Source organism: Sapajus apella, unplaced genomic scaffold (assembly GCF_009761245.1).
Source record: "Sapajus apella isolate SASKATOON/1434 unplaced genomic scaffold, GSC_monkey_1.0 scaffold11, whole genome shotgun sequence".
In the NCBI taxonomy this organism is placed as follows: domain Eukaryota; kingdom Metazoa; phylum Chordata; class Mammalia; order Primates; family Cebidae; genus Sapajus; species Sapajus apella.
This window is the reverse complement of record NW_022436951.1, coordinates 1,834,042-1,850,829: the sequence shown is the minus strand read 5'-3', so window position 1 is coordinate 1,850,829 and position 16,788 is coordinate 1,834,042. Positions and strand designations below refer to the sequence as shown.

Below are 16,788 nucleotides of genomic sequence, written 5' to 3'. Positions count from 1 at the left end.
ATATTAATTTAACTTAATACATACTTTATAAAAAAAACCCAAACAGGATGGAGATTTTTGGAATCAAGAATTAAATATCTTAAAGAATAGGCTCATTTTGATGTACAGGTATATTTCTGCAAACTTCAACTCTAATAACTAAAGATTCCTGGTTTTACCAATACCTCTGAGACAGGGTCACAATCAATTATTTGAACCTATATCCTTCTTCATTGAACAATACATAGAAAGGTGTTCTTTTTCTTTTTGACATATTGCAATATATATATTGTTTCTCCTATATTTTTTCAACTTTAAGCTTAGAAGAGGACACAATGCCATCAAAACCAATGAAAAGAATTGTATGCATGTTCTTAATAGGAGCTCATTCATGGGTTCTTTAAAGAAATTAAACAGTTTTGGAAATTTGAGAGAAGAAGCCACGTGCAGACAGTTTTGGGAAAAGAAGGCCAGAAATATATTCAAAATTGGAAGAGAAAAGGGAACTGTTGTCAAGGCTTCCCACTAGAAAAAAATATTTTTCTTCCCAGTAAAAACAGTTATTTTAAAATGATAGCAAAAGGAAATCTGGTAGGAATTTTGAGAGAGGGAAGGGAACATAAAAGAACCATAAATATAGGAGGAGAGGGAGATCCTAGAATTGAAGACCAGGATAGTAGAGCAGTCACTTTCAAATCTTATATTGGATAAGAATCACTGATGGGAACCTTTAAAACATGCCAGTTCTCAGGTGCCACCCCCAGAGATTCTGAATCTGGAAGGGATGGAGATAGGAGGTGGAGGAGGTGCTATGGAGAGATCATTGAAAACTGTCTCTTCCAAGAAGCCATAGGTAATTCCTAGGTGGGTGCCTTATAAACTGAAAACCTTCTATATTAAAAGTCTGTGGGCTTCTCTCTTCCTGCAAGTTTCTGAAGTCACATCTTTATAAAGCCAATGTCCACCGCCTGTCTGCAATGTACAATTTCTGGGATTTGGTATCACCTGTGGCACTGTTTAGTTGTAAAGCTGCAAGAAGTTTACGGGTGAGACACGAAATTCTTTTTTGGAAAAGGGATACAATGCAGCCCTTTGTTTTTTAGACATTAGGAAAAAGACACCTAGCCACAAATAGAAGAGGAAGTATAGTTGTGTTTAGGGGCACAGAAGTGGAAATTATATTAATCTGTGTTTCATTATGTAGCTGGTAAAATAATAAATTTGCAAGAAGTAAAAATTCAAAAACTAGAGAAGATTTAAGAAAGACACAGGAAAAAGTATGGCTGAATAAATCTTCAAAACTCTCTGAAACTTAATCAAGTGGATTTAAGACTGTTGTTCAAATTACGGCGATTAAAGAACATTATCCTTAAGTGATCACTTTTAACATTCTAGTTCTTTTCCCAAGAAAAGGAAAGTTGTTTATTATCCTCAGGAATCTAGTTCCTTTAAATTAAGATGGGTAACTTTAGCAGATTTCATCATGCCATTATAACAATTATTCTAGAAGCAACCCTTACCTGAAGCAGCATGGTTTCCCATAGAACAATACTGATGTTCTTTCCTAGAAATAAAAATTGATATACTAATTGCAAAAAAACAAAAAAAAAACCAAAAAAAAAAACCACCCCAAACTCAAATTTTCCCCGGCCAGGTCTCCAGTGATGCTGGAGTTCTATTTTAAGCTTTCTTTTTGCTCAGCATGCTTATTTGAGATCAAATTTACTACATTGGCAACTTTAAAGTGCTAGGTAGAGAGAAAGTCTTCAATCCATTATACAACAAATCTAGGCTTTTTGCTCATTTCAATGACTACTGAAACAACCATACTTTGATATTCTAACATGAATTACCCATTAATAACTTTTTAGGCTCGGCATGGTGGCTCACACCTGTAATCCCAGCACTTTGGGAGGCCGAGGCGGGCAGATCACAAGGTCAAGAGATCAAGACCATGGTGAAATCCCGTCTCTACTGAAAAATACAAAAATTAGCTGGGTGTGGTGGCACGCACCTGTGGTCCCAGCTACTTGGGAGGCTGTGGCAGAAGAATTGCTTGAACCTGTGAGATGGAGGTTGCAGTGAGCCAAGATCGTGCCACTGCACTCCAGCCTGATGCCTGGCAACAGGGCAAGACTCTTGTCTCAAAAAAAAAAAAATTTTAGAACAATACTAAAATAAAATTTCTCTAGATAAAAGAAAAAGACCAGAGCAAAAGTAAAAATTCCTGCTGAGAATGTTACCCACTAGGTGTTCTTGTAGTATGAATACTGGCAGAGAAACAGAACAGAGAGTTAAGAAGCGAAACAAAGCTATCTACCTTGCATATCAAGCTCATTGTTTTTATTGCCTAAAATGAGCAATAATGGCTTTACACAGAGAAATGGTGCATCATTTCTTCATGTTCTTGACTCCCTGGGTAAAGACCTAGCCCCACTCCCTCATACCTTCCAGAGGCTGCAGAAACTCAGGTAAGCGTGTTTTCCATAGGTCTACCAATTTTGGATGAATTATCTCAGGCAGTATCTTCAAAAGCCCTATAGCACCAATCCCGCGTAACTCCCCTAAACCAGCAAGCATAGATATTACCTGAAGGATAGAAGAGAAAATGCTCATCAATTTTGTTTAAAAAGCCCATTTATTTTTTCCTTTTTATCATTGTTTCAATTCCTTTGATTGCTACATTGGATAATCTTTTAACAAATAATCACAGTCTATTCTTATTGTTTCTAGAATGAAGCTAATGCTTAGATAGACCTTCTCCTATTTCTTTTTCCCTGAGGATGAAGGTAAAAAAATACATGGAACACATCAACCAAAAATAAATGGAAAGAACACTTAGATATATCAATTAATTAAATAAAGGCACCAGAAAACTGTGCTAAAGTAAGTGATCCATGTGGGGCCAAAAAGAGAGATAGGAAATCCAAACAATAGATGTGGAATTTGTTTGATGGTACTTATGAATGATATTCAGTATATGTTTACTTTAAAATTATAAGTAAAGTTTAACAAGTATTTCAGAGTGAGAAGGTAATTGTGTCAATAATAAATATTCATGAATGTCACTAATATAGAAGAAAAAATTTATTGTGCCTTTTTAGTGTTTCTTTTGGTTTGGAGTATCTATGTAATTTATATTAGCATTTATTTGGAATTGAATTATCCGTATCAGCTTAAATATGTTCTATTTTGGCTCTTTGTAACTCACTCACCAGAAGTCTGGCCAGTAGCTGCTGTGGTGAAGGAAGTTTCACTAGAAAGAGAAAGCAATTTTTATCATCACTGTAGGGGTTAGAGTTTGGGATTAGCTTTAAGAACAAAGCACTGTAGCCTTCCTAGAAATGGATCCCTCATGATAGAAAAGCTTTGCTGAGTTTATGAATGTACAGACCAGCTCCTGTAGAGATGACAAGTGCTGTGGACTCCTTGGCACTGTAATTCTTCCTCTCCTCTGCCATAATCAGAATTCTGATGATACTAAATAGGTGGTCCAGAGCTTCTGTGTATTCCGCAGGTACCACAAAAGTCAGAATCTTTGGCCATAGCACCTGTGGAAAACAGGGCAAGATGCAAGGATTACTTATTCATTTTTATTATTTCTCCCTGGTCCTCACTGCATGTTTTTCTCTGATTTAGAAGCTTTTCAGGTTAAGTCAAGATGAGATCATTAAATGACACCTCTGCACAGCACATTCATGTTCAGGTATTAGCTGTAGAGGGTGTTGGTCAGTGTTTCTCCACGGGGATGTTGCTGGAATGTGGGGCAGGACAACTCTTTGTCGTGAGGGACTGCTCCAGACACTAGGGGAAGGCTAGCATCCCTGCACCCCACTCATCAAGTGCCAGTATTCCTCTTGTCAATGTGACAATAAAAAAAAAATCCCCCAAGTATTTCCCAATACTCAAGGACTGGAGTGTGACTGCCCCAACTGAGAAGCTTAAGAGAGGATGGTGAATGGGCTACTGCTGTCCTCTGTGCTTCAGGCTCTGATCTGCCTACTCTGGAAGTGTGAAACATTGTGTTTTCTTTAGTATATTTTATGTCTGTCCCTTAGAAAACCCTCTTGTCCTAATGGAAACCTTGGTGTCAACTTGTACTCTTCTCTCTTCTTTGTCATCTATATTTAATCACCAGACTCAGTCTTTTTTCACTGTAAGATCTGTCATGCCCTTCCATGTCTTGTTTCTATTGTAATGAAATTGCTGTAGTTTCTATGAGTTGCATCTGATCTCCTATATAGTCTATTTGCTTTTATCTACTAATATGTCAATCTACTGATTCCTTACACTTATCATTTTAAATGTTTAGCTCTTGCTTAAAATGTTTATTGGTTTACCAACCATAAGGTAAAAGTTTGGCATTCCAGGCCCTTTAGGGTTTGATCCTAGATTATTTTTTCATCGTTTACTTCTATATCAGAAGGTCTTAAACTTTAGTATGTATCAGAAATATTGGAACTTAGTTGATTGTAGACTTTTGGTCTATATGTCTAGTTTGGGTGATTTAGTAGGTCTGGTATGTGACCTAAAAATCTGCATTTTAAGCAAATATCCCAGATAACTCAGGAAGCACATATCATCCTAGATGAAGCTTCTGAGCTACCACTTAATGGTATAGTCTATTGGTTGTCTTCTGGCTGTGCCATGTACTTCTGGGCACTACAGATTCCAAGGTTCTTCCTTTTGAGTTTCAAATGAATCAGGTCTACAGTGAGGCCTGAGAATGGCTGTTTTTAATACTTTCCCAGATGAATAGGGGAAGTTTGGCATTGGTTGCTTTAAAACTACTACTCATGGCTGGGAATGGTGGCTCATGCTTGTAATTCCAGCACTTTGGGAGGCTGAGGTGGGTGGATCATGAGGTCAGGAGTTCGAGACCAGCCTGGCCAACACAGGGAAACCCCGTCTCTACTAAAAATTCAAAAAAATAGCTGGGTGTGGTAATCCCACCTGTAATCCCAGCTACTCAGGAGGCTGAGGCAGGAGAATCACTCGAACCCAGGAGGTGGAGGTTGTAGTGAGCCAAGGTTATGCCACTGCACTCCAGCCTGGGTGACAGATCTAGACTCCATTTCAAAAACAAAAAACAAACAAAAAACACCACTACTCATTGCTTAATATTTCTGGATGTACTAGAGGAAGAAGAGAAATAATATGTTAATATTATATATATAAATTGTCATGAACTATTTAGATGTAAAATTCTTTATGTTAATTAATTCAACATCTGTTTTTGAGGGACCACTATGTGCTGGTCACAGTGTTGCAATACACTTCCTCTAGTCAGAGCATCAGAAAGCTGATGACATATGGAGCACAAACTCTTGTCTTTATTCCTACACATGCTGGGCTTTAAGAAGGTGACCAAAGTAACTATAAGTGGTGACAAAAGATCCCTTACCTGAGGCATTCCAATGACCAGTGGGTCCAGGGTTTTTAAGACCTCAAGGCTTGTTTCTCGGACAGATTCCTCTTCCTTTTCATTCTCAAGAAAGTTAGTTTTCACTCTTTTCTCCTTTAAGAAAGATCAAACAAGATGACTTGTTAATGACTCCTAAGGGTGGTTCCCTCTAACCTTCCTTGGGTATGTTCTTATACTCTGGAGTAGAGGATGTAGTCACTCAATTTAAGGGGCTCATGGAACTTGGGCCTTCAGCATCTAATCCCTGTTTGAAAGGGCCCCTTGGAGGAATTTGTTGGAAAACACACCCCTTGCTAAAATAGAGAAACAAAAATTGTGAGGCTCTTTTGACTGCAGATATCCCCTCCCTTTCTCAGGCCTTTGCGATTTTCTTCAGGGCAAATTTTTCAATGTATGTTTCTTTGTGGAGTGAACCGTGATTTCAGTGGTGACTAATTTGCTAAAGTCACTGAGATCATAAGCACATGTTTTTCAGCCTATTTATCCAAAGAAAGCTGACCTCAGTTGCTGTGGTCTGAATGTTTGTGTTTTCCCAAAATTCATATGTTGAAATCCTAACCCCCAAGGTGATGATATTAGGAGGTGTGATCCTTGGAAGGTAACTAGGTCATAAGAGAAAGGCCCTAATGTTTGGAATTCATGCCCTTATATAGAAGACTCTGGAGAGCTAGCTAGTCCCTTCTACCATGTGAGGACGCAGTGAGAAGGCACCATCTGGTAGGAAGCAGGCACTCACTAGACAACCTTGGACTTCCCCACATCTTGAACTGTGGGAAATGAATACATGCTGTTTATAAATCACGATTTTATGTTATTTTCCTTTATATATAGTGAGTATGTTTTTAAAGGATTTTAGAAGCATGTTCCATCAGCATACAACTTTTTCTCATTTATATAACAGATTTCTGTTTGTGTACAGTAAAGGGTTAGAACCCTAATAAATTTATGATTTCAGAAGTGTGCTATTTTAGAAATGCACACCATAGAATTTACTTCACTGCTCCATAGTATTTCGCTATAGAAGCCTGAATGAAGTAAGACATCATTGCAGCAAGTATTGATATCTCTTTTGCTTTCTGTGAAGAAATTCAGTCTCTGTGCCCCTCTCCAGACAACCCCAATCCAAGCCTTTTATGGTGAGGTTAACTTAGGGAAAACTGATTTAACCTATTTTGTATTTATTATAAGTTAGAGGTTATTTTAGCAAAAAAAGAACCGAGAAAACTAGAGGCTGTAAAAATTATCAAAAAAAGTGATGACTAAAATATTACTTCAAAATCAGTTATTTCATTGAACTCCAGTCATTTTTAATTTTTAAAAAAATCATTTTTTTTTAACTGTACTCTTGTGACAGATTCAGGACCCTAGTCATTTAAAAAATAAACATAGTTGAGTGGACTGTACTTTTTACAGTGCATCGCTCAGAACTGTAACCTCTGCATACCAGATTCCTACTCGATGTCACAAGCTGGGAGAAGATATATTCGATCAATGGCCATCCTTCCCGAGCTTCAATATAGGACTTTTCACACATGCTTTGGATGAGGAGAAGAATAGAATTTCTTACCTAGAGTAAGAACAATGCAATAGTAACATTTTACTATGTTTTGCAGAAGGAAAATTTACCTTTTTTTATTTTATAATCTTAAGGATAATTAAGTGGGAACGTTTTCCAAAAAGGAGCATAAATTGAATAATATTATTACAGGTTGAGTAATCCTTATCCAAATTGCTTGGGATCAGAAGTGTTCGAATTTTGGATTTTTTCAGATTTTGAAATGTTTGCATTATACTTACTGGTTGAGCATTCGTAATCTGAAAATCTGAATTCTGAAATGCTACAATGAGCATTTTCTTTGAGCATGACCTTTGAGTGTCATATTGGTGCTCAAAAAGTTTTCGATTTTGAAGCATATCAGATTTCCTTTGGGTTAGGGATGCTCAACCTGCATAAATAGACGGAGCAGAAAGTGACTGATAGGTTATGAGCCACCAGAAAGGCTCTCTTTAGCCAAAATCTTTCTCCTTGGCTCCCAAAGACATATTGTCTATCACTGTGTATTATGAATTGTTGGGTAACTTTGGGCTAAAACACTGCTTCACTTCTAAAATACTCAATGAAAGATAGCGTATTGAACTACAGGTCCACAACTGTTTATTCACAATTTCAAAGTCCAAGCAACTATGAAAACTGGAATCTTGTTTCTTAAATTTAGTGCCAACTCATTTGGTGGCAAAACCCAAACTGACCTGTTTTTAAGCTATTTGTAATCTTAATCTATGTTGTGTGGATATGCATACATTTTCTTGCAGAAATAGTCATGAATTTTGATTGTGGGATACTGTCAGAGTAATGTTTTTCTAAAATCTGGAAAATTGTCAGTTCTGAAATATATCTGGCCCCAGAAATTAGAGTGAATTTTTATGAACTTAAATTATAATATATGTCATAATTTGGTTTTAATTTGTTTATTAGGTTGCTTCTCTGGAGAATAGAAATCTAAGAACGAATCCCTTAGTGACTAGGTCTTTTAAAAGAGAGTGGGAAGAAAAAAACTCATTTTGAACAGGGAAGCCGAGTTACATGGTGGCCAAAACAATTAGCATTAAGGCACTGAGGAGTCTACCTAGAGAAGAGGTACACCTTTTCTCTGTTTTTGCCTGGGGAGCTGGCCTTCCTTAAAGATCTTTATTCTATCCCAAACTCTTCTTGTAATCTTTTGGCTTCGTCAGTTACAAGCCAGGTTGTTTTTGTATAATCACTCTATTGCTTTTATTGCAAAGCTTTTGCTACTTTAAACTTAGTCACTGGCAATCGAAGCTTCTTAAAGGAATTTATTCCTCTTAATTGGCATCTGTCTAGCATTTTATTCCAAATAAAATGTGATATTTAAAAAATATAATAAAATTGATAACGTTTCTTGATTTTTTCCCCCTAGTATAAGTTCTATAACTTCTAACTAGAACATTTTTTTTTTTTTTTTTAAGACAGAGTCTTACTCTGTCATCCAGACTGGAGTGCAGTGGTGCAATCTGGGCTCACTGCAACCTCCACCTCCCGGGCTCAAGTGATTCTTGTGCCTCAGCCTCCTGAATAGCTAGGACTATAGGCATGAGCTACCACACCTGGCTAATTTTTGTATTTTTAGTAGAGATGGGGTTTCACCAGGTTGACCAGGCTGGTCTCAAATGATCCACCCGCCTGTGCCTTCTAAAGTGCTGGGATTACAGGTGTGAGCCACTGCACCTTAGAACATTTTAATCAAATAATCAGAAATATTGAGCAAATTATTATGTGTACAACTTGGTCTAGGTGGTGCCTGGTTGGAAAGTAGGATGTCTATGCTGAGAACAAGGTTTAGGGATTATTTTCTGGATGAAGATACATTATCTTTAATTAACAAGTAATTTAAAATTATCTGAAGTATATTGGCATAGTGAGGTAAAGACTCTTTGCTCTTAGTCTACTCGTGTGAATTCACTGATTTCCTACAATTATTTTAAATGAGCAAAAATCTTCTTTTCACTGAGATGTCCTTTAGCTGTGTGTACTTTAGGCCTCTACTTTAATGAAGTTTATCTTTTTGGAAAAGATGGAATTCTTTTAAAAATGGAATTGGTCACAGAGCTCTTTATGAAATAGTCTCATAAGCAGATCCTTAAAGAATCAAAATCATTTCATTTATTCCTAAAACTACTATTGACAAAATAACAGTTTCTATTAATTATCTTACTTTTGTACTGAGATCACTCATGACAATTTTGACTGTTCTTTCTATTGAAATGATGTGATTCCTCAACCTGGGCTCTGAAAGACAGAGGGAGAAATTGAGAGGCCTGACTCAATAGAAGCACAGTATGCTCTAGGGTTGATGAAAAGCTATTAGGATTATGGCACATAATTGCCAAGTCTCTTGTCTTTAACAAGTTACTTTTTTTCAATTCCCTCCCATCCTCTTTGTTTCCAAATCTTTAATGATGTCCAGTGCTCTGTTTCTTATTACATTTGTTTTATTTTGTTTAAAATGTTAGGTTCCATAGTGGATTCACTATACCATCCCTGATGGATCAGATCTAAATATTGTGAGACTGCTTCATATTCATCTGCTGATTCTTCAGTAAATCAGAGTGCTAACTGAATAATAAAAAACTATATTATACTATGCAAAAATGAATTCTTGTATTTTAGCAAATCTAAGATTCACCAATCTTATGATGCACCATTATTTCATATTGTACCAAAAAAATAGTGGCTAATTACAATTAAAGATGCATTCAATTGTAAGATGCACTCAATGTTATGAAAATACGTGCTTCCTGGAATTAATAAAATATGACAGTTCATTAAATTCTGCTTTTTTCGAAATGTATCAATCGCTAGAGAATCGTACACTCCCTCCCACCCACCCCTTGTTATTGGACCATTTAATCAACCTATAAGAGCTTCTAACTTCTAACTTTGATTCTCAAAAATTCTACTCATCATTCTCAACTGGGTGTATCCATACATATTACGAAAGAAGAGAAGTAACTAAAAATGCCTATTGAAAGGGACGGTAGATTGTAGAAGACCGAGAAGACAGTGTATCATTTGCACATGATGTTATATAAGCATCCAAAAGACGTAGGATAGTATTAGAGAGTGCATAGACTTCAGTCTGCTTCTTGGCATGAAATAAACCACGTTGGCTTCAACTCTCTTGCTTACCCTCAGCATTGACAGCCGATCTTAACAAAGTCAAGATTCCCATTCGAATGGCTTCATTATTACTTCTTATTTGTTCATCAAAAAATTCCATCAGCTCTGCAGGAGTGGACTGGGCTGCAGGTTCAAAAAATACTAGGGTTGTAAGAACTCATTTTCATCCTAGGTGAAGTACTTGTGAATGGGAAGAGGGAAATTCACCAGGAAGATTATTCAAGGCACTCTTCACTTGGTAATTTGATTTTATTGTGTCCATGCTTATTTAGTATCACAGATACTAAATTCTGTGGTACTAAAGAAGCATGGACACAATAAAATCAAATTATTTTAAACAATTTTTTTTTAAAAAGGAACTTCCTATTTTTAGTCTTGTCAACTCACCCCAGGTTGGTTCGTTCCTAAGAGAGCTTGCTATGCCTAGGCCACTTCTGTTCATACCTGTGAATGTGACCTTATTTAGAAATGAAGGTCTTTGCAGATATAATGAAGTTAAGAAGGTCATTAGAGTGGGCCTGACTTTAATATGACTGGTGTCCTTATAGGAAAAGGAGTCGAGATCCAGGGCACAGTAACACCATGTGAAGATGGAGGAAGAAATGGCAGTGATGCTTCCCAGCTGTGAGAGCTGCAGGGGTTGAAGCAGGGAGGGGTGAAAAGAGGCCTGGCTGGGGGACAGTGATTTATTCTAGAAAGTATCAGGGGTGGCTGGGTGCGGTGGCTCACGCCTGTAATCCCAGCACTTTGGGAAGCTGAGGTGGGGGGATCACAAGGTCCGGAGATTGAGACCATCCTGGCCAACATGGTGAAACCCCGTCTCTACTAAAATACAAAAAATTAGCTGGGCATGGTGGTGCGCACCTGTCTGGCTACTCGTAAGGCTGAGGCAGGAGAATTGCTTGAACCTGGGAGGTGGAGGTTGCAGTGTGCTGAGATCATGCCACTGCATTCCAGCCTGGCAACAGCAAGACTCCATCTCAAAAAAAAAAAAAAAGAAAGAAAGAAAGAGAAAAAGAAAAAAGACAGTATCAGGGGCAAAGTGAATTAGGTAGGTAGGGGTCAGGGAGAAGAGGAAAGTACAGAGGCAGAGGGTCTAGTCAGGAGAGAAGTAGAAAGGTATGCATACACATGACAGAAAGATATGCAAGGAGGTAGAAGTGATGTGTTTGGGGGAGTGCAGGGGTTCAGGAGGCATTGGATTGCTGCTGTCCCTCCTTCTCAGGGACTATATGGGAGCATAGTTTTGTATTCTGACCCTGGGATGTTGGTGCCTCGCACGCATCCCACATCAGGCGTTCTAATCCGGCGATGGATGGAGTTGTAATGTAAGGTCAAGAAGAAAAAGAGAGTGAAGGAGGGTGAGAGAGACAGAGTGACTGATGGTTAAAGAGAGTTGTAGAGACTAACAGAAGACCAGAAAGAAAAAAGGGTGACTTTGGATGTGATACAGATTCAAATAATCTCAAATACCAAAAAAAAAAAAAAAGGAATTTCCTATTTTTAGGGTTGTCAATTCACCCCAGTTTTCCTGGGACTTCCCTGGTTTGAGAACTGAAAATTTTATCTCCCTGGACCTAGCCCAGTCCTGGGCGCCCTGACATGATTGGCCATTCTTCTGGTAAAATATGCCTGGTAAAATACACCCCACAAGTTCCTAGGAGGAACTTGTGGGGAGAGGGGCAGGCACAGAAAACTGAGAGTTAAAAAAACTATGTGTGTGAAAGTAGTTAATGTGACCTTTGCCCACCTTTTACCATTGTCATCATCATCACTTGGGGACATTTTTATTAAAAGCCTTCTGGATGATGATCCTACCTAGAATGAGAAAACAGCTTGAAGCTTCCATTTCATTTTCCTTTACTGGAGGCTCTGGAGCTCGGCAGATCTGAATGGGGGTGGAAATCAGTGGTAGATGTGAAAATCAGAAAAAGGACTGAAATTAAAAATCAGAGTTGACAGCATGGTGCTCTTACCTGCTGGAGTAAATTGATAAAGATGGATCTTCTTAAGCTCCTTGGAAGGCCAATGTCATAAAGAACCGCTGCAGTCAGTATTTGTTTTAGGCTCTAAAGTGGAAACGCCCACAGGTTAGTTGGAGGCTGCCAGTGAAGCAGCTGCACAGGATGTGGAAGGCAAATAAATAATCGTGTTTTGAGAGGAAAAACAAGCTCCTCACCTTCCTGCACTTACAAATTTTTTTGAATGATTCTGGCCCCTTCCACCGTGTTCAGTGCCTTAGCAACTTGGAATGAACATACTTTTTATAAATTTTTTTTTTTTTTTTTTGAGATGGAGTCTCATTCCATAGCCCAGGCTGGAGTGCAATGGCACCGTCCTGGCTCACTGCAACCTCCGTCTCCTGGGTTTGAATGATTCTCCTGCCTCAGCCTCCTGGGTAGCTGGGAATATGAGCATATGCCATCACGCCCAGCTAATTTTTGCATTTTTAGTAGAGACGTGGTTTCATCATATTGGCCAGTCTAGTCTTGAACTCCTGACCTCAAGTGATGCACCTGCCTGGGCCTTCCAAAATGCTGGGATTGCAGTCATGAGCCAGTGAGCCAGGCCCAGAATGAACATTCTTAATCTCTCTCTGAAGTTCCCACCACCCAGTGATACAATCTTTTTCTTACCTCACATTCCTCCAGAGATATTTAAATTCAGCTGCCCAAAAAGAAATTAAGCTACTTAGGCTAGTTTAAGACTTAATAGCCTCTGGGTGGGTTGCATTTGTGTTCTCTGATTCAGTTCCTTTAGGGTATGGCTCCTACCTGAGTGACATGGAAATCAATCTCTTTGTCTTTATATTGATTCAGGAGCCAGGGCACCTGGCCCAGGGCGTATTCACAGAAGTCTTCCCGATGCAGCAGCAGACTCACTGTGGGCCCGTGGGCCTTCACGATGCTCAAAGTCTGTATAGGCAGCAAACAAATATCATTTCTGAAACTTCCTTAATGCTTTTCATATGTTTTCAGAGTACTAAGAGCTTTAGGTATGCCTCAAAACTTGCCTCATTGCTTTCAGCCAAGAAATAGTTCTTTAAATTCTTTAAAATCTTTAAAAAATATTCAGGTTAAGATCACTGCATGGGACATAGCTATATTTGTCTTTATACCTGTATTTATACTGATACTCATTTCAATACTTGCCCTTCTCTCCTATTTTTTTATTTTATGGTAGTTTTTTGAAACAGAGTCTCTGTTGCCTAGGGTGGAGTGCAGTGGTACGATCTCAGCTCACTGCAGCCTCTGCCTCCCAGGTTCAAGCAATTCTCCTGCCTCAGCCTCCCCAGTAGCTGGGATTACAGGCGCCCACCACCACGCCTGGCTAATTTTTGTAAAACCAGATTTTATTTTATTTTTTTGAGATGGAACTCTCTTATTTTTTTAAATCTCTTTCTAACAGTCGCTTTCTTTCAGTATATTAAGCAATCTAGAATTTACCTCATCTCGAAGGATCTTCCTTGATTCTACCTCACTTTGATCCCAGCTATTACCCCCACGTGATTCTGTTTCTCTTTCCTGCCCTTGGAGCAAAGCTTTTTGAAGGTATGGTCTCTCTCTTTTTTTTTTTTTGAGATGGAGTCTCTGTAGCGCAGGCTGGAGTGCAGTGGCGTGATCTCGGCTCACTGCAATTTCCACCTTTTGGATTCAAGCAATTACCCTGCCTCAGCCTCCCGAGTAGCTGGGGATATGAGGGCACACCACCGCGCATAGCTAATTTTTTGTATTTTAGTAGAGACAGGGTTTCACCATGTTTGAAAGGATGGTCTTGAGCTCCTGACCTCGTGATCCGCCCGCCTCGGCCTCCCAAAGTGCTGGGATTACAGGTGTGAGCCACCGCGCCTGGCAGAAGGTAAGGTCTTTATTTGCTATCTCTACTTCTAACCTCCCATTCACCTCTCAATCCACTATAATCTCGCTACCATTCTGTGTGGAAAATCAACAACTTCCAGGGTATGAAATACATAACTGTGATAAATTCTAATTATAAAAATGTAGAAATCACAAATGTTATGATGATGAAGAAGAGATAGTACCATAATGCCCACGGTAAACACTGTTTGGTATATTTTAGTATATTTTTTATTTATTTGACTTACTGGTGTATTTTGGTATATGTTTTATTTATTTGACTTTTTCCTATTTTTTCTATGAATTTTAATTTCTTAAAAATTGACGTTCTTACAGAGTTCTCTATTCTGCCTTTTCTATCTAATGTTTGATAAATTTTTTGTACCAACTAAATTTTACAACAAATTCATCTCAAAACTTAGTGGCTAATGGCAACTGTCATTTATTTCATTAAAGACTGTGTTTTAGTTGGGTGGTTCTTCCACTACACATTTCCAAGTAATGGACACTTGTGAAGATTTTTTTTGAGTGCCACACCACTCAGGACAGTAGATCTTTGCTTCTTTCTTGAAAACTTCTCCTTTCTAAGCTTCTAAGACTGCATTCTACTTGACTCTCCTATGCTCTTAGCACATTCCCTATTCTCCGTCATGAGTTCTTCTCCTTTGCTTTCCCCTTGATATTGATGCCTTCCAGAGCTCTACTTTTGGCGCTTTCCCACTGTGTATACTCTCTTTAAACAACTCTATCTAAATCCACTTATTTGGTTGTCACTTATGCAATGATGATACTCAAGTCTATATGTCCAGTTTTTGCTTTTCCTTTTTAACTCCTAACCTGAATATCCTCAAACCTACTAATATCTCCACTTGGCTGTACCATAGGTGTTAAATTCAAAATGTCTACATCAAACCCATTTTGTACTGTCCCACATTTGTAATTCCTTCTCATTTAAATTGATGATCTCAAGATCACCTGAGTCAGAAACCTAGGAAACCATCCCAGGTGCCTCCATTGAAATAAGCATTCGATTCATTCTGGTTATTCTATTCTTCAGCATCTGACTCCTCTGATCAGTTCCATGAACACTATGTCAACTGATCTGTTCACCATTTATGAACTGGAATATTTGTATAGCCTCCTAGCAGATAGTCTTATCTTAATCCGCCCCATACCCCTCTATCTTTAATGTTGATATTAGAATGATTTTTCTACTATGTTACTCAAATCCTTGCTTAGAACCTTTCAAGGGTTTCTTGTTTATTAAAAATAAGTCCAACTTGTATGTGGCATCTCAGGCTCTTCATTATGTCACTAAGACCATCTGTCTGGCTTCATTTCTTTCTGCCTTATATCTTTTTTTCTCTCTTCCCTTCCCCTTCTCCCATCACACTCACTCAGGTGTGCATGATACCCCATTTTCTTTTTTCTCTTTCCTTCCTTCCTTCCTTCCTTCCTTCCTTCCTTCCTTCCTTCCTTCCTTCCTTTTCTTTCTTTCTTTCTTTCTTTCTTTCTTTCTTTCTTTCTTTCTTTCTTTCTTTCTTTCTTTCTCTTTCTTTCTTTCTTTCTTTCTTTCTTCTTTCTTTCTTTCTTTCTTTCTTTCTTTCTTCTTTCTCTCTCTTTCTCTCTTTCTTTCTGTCTTTCTTTTTCTTTCTCTTTCTCTCTTTCTTTCTCTTCCTTCCTTCCTTCTTTCCTTCCTTTCTCTTTCTTTTCCCTTTCCTTTCCTCCTTTCTTTCTGTCTGTCTTGCTCTGTCACCAGGCTGAAGTGCAGTGGCACTATCTCAGCTCACTGCAACCTCTGCCTCCTGGGTTCAAGTGATTCTTGTGCCTCAGCCTCCTGAGTAGCTGGGATTACAGGCACGTGCCACAACACCCAGCTAATTTTTGTATTTTGAGTAGAGATGGGGTTTCACCATGTTGGCCAGGATGGCCTTGATCTCCTGACCTTGTGATCCGCCTGCCTTGGACTCCCAAAGTGCTGGGATTATAGGCATGAGCCACCATGACCGGCCTAATGCTACCCCGTTTTCAACTGCTGCCTCAGTAAGTTTTAGTCCCTCTGTAGGGAATGCATCTTCCCTGTGGCGAGCAGCTTCATGGGCTGCAAGGATCAGTTCCAATGCTGCAGCTCACCAGGGCAGTTAAGTGCTTCTCTCTCTGTGCCCCCTTATCACTTTGTGTTCCTTCTGTTCACTTGCCTGGCTCTTCCTGCGGGAAGCAAGGAGACTAGTCATTAAACAGTTGCATTCAATTTGTTTTCCAGGTGCCTTGAAGAAAATACTTCTCTACAGGGTGTTTTTAAAGTTCTATGTCGTTAACGATTTAACTACCCCAGGGTGTTAAAAAATAAATGCCTTAATAATTTCAAGTGTTGAAAAGAATCTAAACTAGAGAGAGTTGCTAAGTGTTCAACCTTTTAAAACAAAGCAATGAAGAGACCTAAATGGGATGTCATTTAGCCTGCCTAAAAAAAAAACTGTAGTAATTAAGCAAGATGAAGGGAATACACTTTTAAAACAAGATACATGTGAATGCATTTTGTAACCTATTCTCTACAAGGACAAGGCACTGCAGTATTTTGAGCAGCCAGGTATATTCTTTAGATGCTATTTTATTTAATCATGATATTCATAGACACAAGAAGCATCTGTGGACTGCTATTTTTCCTAATTAGTGACTCAGCTCAAATATGAGCTTTAATATATAAAATGTGAAATATCTTTTTTTACTCATTTTATCTTATTTATTGTTCTTTCTACATATGGAAATGTCAGTTTCATGAGTGTGGGATTTTGGTTTATTTATTCACCGCTATAACCTCAGCATCT

At 38.5% G+C, this 16,788-nt stretch overlaps 1 protein-coding gene across 1 annotated transcript in view; it reads right to left on the bottom strand.

The window, feature by feature from the left end:
• Positions 1 to 16,788, bottom strand: part of MROH2B (maestro heat like repeat family member 2B) — a 70,262-nt gene that overhangs the window by 42,832 nt on the left and 10,642 nt on the right. Inside the window, exons 7-17 of the mRNA XM_032278866.1 lie at positions 12,878 to 13,018; positions 12,080 to 12,172; positions 11,922 to 11,991; positions 10,113 to 10,226; positions 9,139 to 9,212; positions 6,849 to 6,971; positions 5,384 to 5,497; positions 3,374 to 3,530; positions 3,195 to 3,235; positions 2,427 to 2,568; positions 1,500 to 1,543 (exon numbers count right to left, since the gene is read on the bottom strand). Of these exons, the coding sequence (XP_032134757.1) occupies positions 1,500 to 1,543; positions 2,427 to 2,568; positions 3,195 to 3,235; positions 3,374 to 3,530; positions 5,384 to 5,497; positions 6,849 to 6,971; positions 9,139 to 9,212; positions 10,113 to 10,226; positions 11,922 to 11,991; positions 12,080 to 12,172; positions 12,878 to 13,018 (1,113 nt within the window). The remainder of the gene's footprint in view (positions 1 to 1,499; positions 1,544 to 2,426; positions 2,569 to 3,194; positions 3,236 to 3,373; positions 3,531 to 5,383; positions 5,498 to 6,848; positions 6,972 to 9,138; positions 9,213 to 10,112; positions 10,227 to 11,921; positions 11,992 to 12,079; positions 12,173 to 12,877; positions 13,019 to 16,788) is intronic.